This window comes from Amphiprion ocellaris, unplaced genomic scaffold (assembly GCF_022539595.1).
Source record: "Amphiprion ocellaris isolate individual 3 ecotype Okinawa unplaced genomic scaffold, ASM2253959v1 Aocel_unscaffolded7, whole genome shotgun sequence".
Classification (NCBI taxonomy): domain Eukaryota; kingdom Metazoa; phylum Chordata; class Actinopteri; family Pomacentridae; genus Amphiprion; species Amphiprion ocellaris.
The window spans coordinates 1-5,001 of record NW_026559551.1 but is presented as its reverse complement, the minus strand read 5'-3'; the positions used below and the strand labels follow the sequence as shown (position 1 = coordinate 5,001).

At 46.3% G+C, this 5,001-nt stretch overlaps 1 protein-coding gene across 4 annotated transcripts; it reads left to right on the top strand.

The window, feature by feature from the left end:
* Nucleotides 1-968: 968 nt before the first annotated feature.
* LOC118470836 (uncharacterized) lies at nt 969-3,664 on the top strand. 4 transcript variants are annotated; one of them, XR_004847995.2, is made up of 7 exons: nt 982-1,736; nt 1,854-2,036; nt 2,189-2,320; nt 2,451-2,576; nt 2,817-2,894; nt 2,999-3,186; nt 3,466-3,664. XR_004847995.2 is itself a non-coding variant. In XM_055008889.1 (6 exons), exons 3-6 carry the CDS (start codon nt 2,553-2,555, stop codon nt 3,493-3,495), a joined length of 297 nt encoding a protein of 98 aa, XP_054864864.1. In that variant the 5' UTR covers nt 969-2,036; nt 2,189-2,320; nt 2,451-2,552; the 3' UTR covers nt 3,496-3,664. The 4 variants fall into 4 exon arrangements, 3 of the variants coding, with proteins under 3 accessions (XP_054864864.1, XP_035807667.1, XP_054864862.1); XM_055008889.1 differs by having other exon boundaries at nt 969-2,036; nt 3,022-3,186; XM_035951774.2 differs by having other exon boundaries at nt 975-2,036; nt 3,019-3,186.
* Nucleotides 3,665-5,001: the final 1,337 nt, after the last annotated feature.

The following is a 5,001-nucleotide window of genomic DNA, read 5'->3' as shown; positions in this document are numbered from 1 at the left end:
CCCCTCCCTCCCCCATCCTCCACCTCTCCCTACTCCCTCCCCCCTCCACTCTCCTCCCCCTCCCTCCGCCCCTCTCCCCCTCCTCCCCCTCTCCCTACTCCCTCCCCCCTCCACTCTCCTCCCCCTCCTTCCCTCCCTCTCCCCCTCCTCCACCTCTCCCTACTCCCTCTCCTCATCCACGCTCCTCCCCCTCCCTCCCCCTTCTCCCCCTCCTCTCCCTACTCCCGGTCCCCCTCTACACTCCTCTCCCTCCCCCCTCCTCCACCTCTCCTCATCCATGCTCCTCCCCTCCTTTCTTCTTCCTCTACCTCTCCCTACTCCTTCTCCTCGTCCATGCCTCCCCGCCTCCCTCTACTCCGGGGGGGGGAAAGTGGGAGGAGGGGAGGGAGGGGGACTAGCGTGGATGAGGAGAGGGAGTAGGGAGAGGTGGAGGAGGGGGAGAATGGTCCTCCTCCTCCCCCTCCCTCCCCCATCCTCCACCTCTCACTACTCCCTCCCCCCTCCACACTCCTCCCCCTCCCTCCGCCCCTCTCCCCCTCCTCCCCCTCTCCCTACTCCCTCCCCCCTCCACTCTCCTCCCCCTCCTTCCCTCCCTCTCCCCCTCCTCCACCTCTCCCTACTCCCTCTCCTCATCCACGCTCCTCCCCCTCCCTCCCCCTTCTCCCCCTCCTCTCCCTACTCCCGGTCCCCCTCAACACTCCTCTCCCTCCCCCCTCCTCCACCTCTCCTCATCCATGCTCCTCCCCTCCTTTCTTCTTCCTCTACCTCTCCCTACTCCTTCTCCTCATCCACGCCCCCCCGCCTCCCTCTACTCCCGGGGGGGGAAAGTGGGAGGAGGGGAGGGAGGGGGACTAGCGTGGATGAGGAGAGGGAGTAGGGAGAGGTGGAGGAAGGGGAGAATGGTCCTCCTCCTCTCTCTCCCTCCCCCATCCTCCACCTCTCCCTACTCCCTCTACTCATCCACGCTAGTCCCCCTCCCTCTCCTCCTCCCACTCTCCCCCTTCCACTCTCCCCCTCCTCTCCCTACTCTATGCTCCTCTCCTCCTCCCCTCCTTCTCCCTCTCCTTCTCCTCTCCCTACTCCCTCTCCTCCTCCACACTCCTCCTCCTCCCTCATCCCTCCTTCTCCCTCTCCTCCTCCTCTCCTTACTCCCTCTCCTCCTCCTCCCTCCCTCCTTCTCCCTCTCCTCCTCCTCTCCCTACTCCCTCTCCTCATCCACGCTAATCCCCCTCCTTTCCCCCCCTCCAACGTTTAAAAATAAAAAATAAACATTGTTTATTTGAATGAATTAAATTGTATATTTTTTAGGCCCTGCGATGGACTGGCGAGCTGTCCAGGGTGTCTCTGCCTTCGCCATGAGTCGGCTGGGAGAGGCTCCAGCCGATCAAGCAGAGTGTAGAAGATGGATGGATGGATGGATGGATGGATGGATGGATGGATGGATGTTGTGTGGTTCCAACTGAACTCTGTCCTTGCCAGTGGGACTCGGGTCAGGGTGCCTTTCAGAGGTGTGGGTGGATCTGGGGGGGATAAACACCCTCACAGTGAAGCTCCGCTCTGGCTAAAGGTGAGAAGGATGCAGACAGCATGTCATGGAGAAGTAACATGTGTGTCTGCATCCCATCCTGGACCCACAGTGGAGTTCCACAGTGACAAGGACCAGAGTTCAGGGGAATCACACTGGGAGGGGGGAGGAAGATTTCACGGGCCGCCGCACAATGGTGGCCCGTGACAAGGTAAGTTTTAGGTTTACGTTTGATATTTATCATACAAGAAGTTTTTAAATCTCCAAACAGGAGGTGATACATTTTCTGCAAGATTCTCACACGTTTTCCTGTTGTTGTTTTTTTCAGCCCCAGCTTCTGATGGCCCCAGGACTCAAAACTGAAAGAAGGACAAGAAGAAGACCCAAAGATGAGACCCAGCTCCAGCAGACCCGTGAAGACGAGGAACCGACCCACCAGAGACGACCCTAGAGAGGCCAACCAGCCTGCAATGAGATGATGGGACAACTTCATAAGGAGCAGAATGCACTGGTAATTTACATGTGCTTTAGAAAGAATCACCCCACAGATACTGCATGTTTACACAGTATATTTAGTATACTGCATATTGCTGACTGAGAAAATGTAGTTCTGTCAGAATCAATGGAAAAATCTACTTCCATGTGTTTTTTTTTTCCATATAGCTGCTTCCTGGTCACCAAATGATTCCAACAGGGATGGATCATCGAGGAGAAATAATCCATTTTGAAGAAAAGATGATGGGAAACATGTCCAGGACCAGTGCATGAGACGTGAGACCATTCAACTAATACAAGGTGAGTCCATGGAGTGAACTGTCTCATTAGATACTTGATGTTAATATGAGCATATGCAGTTCTATGGCTCAAATGTAATTATTTATCTGTGATTTAATGAACCTTCTTGCTGTGTTTTTGCTCTCTTTAGAGCTCTCTCTCCAAGACACCCGCTAAAATGTAGGATCAGATCAAGACAAGAAACTGGATAAGGAGCAGCCCCAGCATTTGAACTCAGACTAGGGAAGAGGGGATGCTGCTTATAGTGACGCAAAAGGTGAGACGACAAAGAAATCTAATTCTATTGTGTTTCACTATTTTGTGTATGTTGTGCCCTATAACAAAGGGCATCATCCATCCATTAGCTACACCTTTTGTCCTATATAGAGTTGCAGGGGCTGCAGGTCACCACTCCACCTCAAAGCAATCACAAAGAGACAGACAACCATTCACACTAACACTTCAGATTTAGTTTAGAATCACCAGTTAACCTTCCATGTATGTGTTTGGATTGCAGGAGGAAGTCGGAGTACAAAGAGAAAACCCCACACAGTCACAGAGACAACATGGACGGAAAGAACCAGACGACCAGCAGGTTGGTACCAATATAAACACAATGAACCTGGTGACAGTGTATTGTTACATACTACTACTGAATGTGAATCTGACATACATGTCTGTGATACTTTTCTTCCAAAGTTGTTACTTCAAAATCTAAGAAGACAAAGAAACAGTTCGAGGAGCCTCAGGACGATCGACAACAGAAGAAACGTGTCCGAGAACAGGAAGAAGATGACCAACAGCATCAAACAGAGAAGAAGAAGAAGAAACAGACCCCGGAAGAAGAAGAAAAAGAAGAAGAAGAGAAGCTCCAGATTACTCCAAAGGTAAACTCCTCAAATGAAATGTGTTTACAGATAAAGTCATTTCAGTGGATGTCTTTACTAGAGACGTAGATGCTGTGAATGACAGCCTCAACACTACATTTACTTCATTGTTAGACTCTGTTGTTTTTTCTCTCCAATTGTAAATACACCAACCCAAGCTGCTGGGGGACTTCCCATGATGCACTGAGCACCTCCCCTCTCCTCATCTCCTCTCCATACAGTTAGAAGCTAGATGCCACCATTGTATGTCACTAACTTTGTGTCTGGTCCTCTCTGCAGGAATCTCTGGATGTGGAGCTACGCATTTAGATCTGCTGTTCATGTTTTCTCCCTCCTCTGTACCCTCATCCCAAATGGAGGTTTTTTTTCAACTTCCCGGCAACGGGAAGTTTTTTTCCTCCATAATGCTACCAAATGTTGATCTGATCAAACAGCAATAAGAGAGCCTTCAATAAAAAGTCAAAACAAAAGACATGTATCTGTTTGTTTAGAAGTTTGACATTATAGACCCTTCCTGTAATTTTAGGTTTTAAAGAACCTTATTCTATGATTAGAAATTCATGTTAGTCTAAAAAAAAATCTGTTTTCAAACCACTGGTTTCTCATACACACCTGTGACTCCTTCAAAAACACACTAGATAATGACATAAGAAAATGAAAATAATAAAGCACCTCAAATCACAAATAGAAAACATGAAGTAAAATACATCCAAATCAGAGACACATCATCCACGACTACATGTCACCTCCTCAATATGTTGTTTTCACTGAAGTCCAGAGGTTGAACAGGTGCAGCAGCTTCTGACCTCTGTGGACTGAGCTGAAATCAGTTCCAGGGCAACAAAAATCAGATTATTTTAAAGCACTGATGGTTTCCTCCTGTTACTCTCTGCTCTGTCTGTTTCATCTTGGATTCTAAACAATCCCATGGACTTTAATACGTTGCTATGGTAAATACACATTTGCTACTTGATGGTTATGGGCAGGGTGGACATTTTGTAAAGGTGGCTGCAAACATTCTGCAGGGTTATTCATTATTGGTGCATAATTCCAAGAAAGTCATTCACAACTGAAGCTATTTCTGAGGGATGTTTTTATCCTGCCAGTTTTTGTCTAAAATTAAAGCTTACATTTAGATGATATTTTGATGGGAGGGATTCATCTAATAATTTTGGTCATTCCACCAGGTGAATATTGTGTGTAATTTAAACTACAATTTCTGCATCAATTCATTGAAAACTAAAATCAAATTGACATAACTTAATGAAATTAGCTTGATAACGACACTATAAACCCAAATAACACAATTACAAAAACAACAAAAACAGTGTTGTTGTAGTAATTAAAATCACATATTTAGTTAACTAACTATACATTTGTGAGTCTTTCTATCTAGTAATGATGTTTTCATTTTATTTGGGTACATGTTTATGAGTAAATATTGTTCACAACCTCATGATTTATGAGTAAATAAAGGTGCGCAGAGTCTGACGTCATGGTCCATGTATTTATCTGGCAATTGGATTTTCCGTTCTGAAACGGGTATTGAAAAACAAAAAAAACGAGTGGTTATTTGATTTTCGTTTTAAAATACAAAAATTAAAATTGAACTACAAGGCGTTTTTCTTTTTCATTATCAAAAAGGGATATACGAAATTTTAAAAATGCTTTGATTTTCATTTTATATTCAGAATAACAAAAAAAAATCAGTAAGAGACAAACGAAAAACGGTCCGTTTTTCATTTTCTGAGACCGGAAGTGGTCATCAGCAAGTGTGGAGCCAAACCACAACAAGATTCTCAGAGGGCGGAGCCA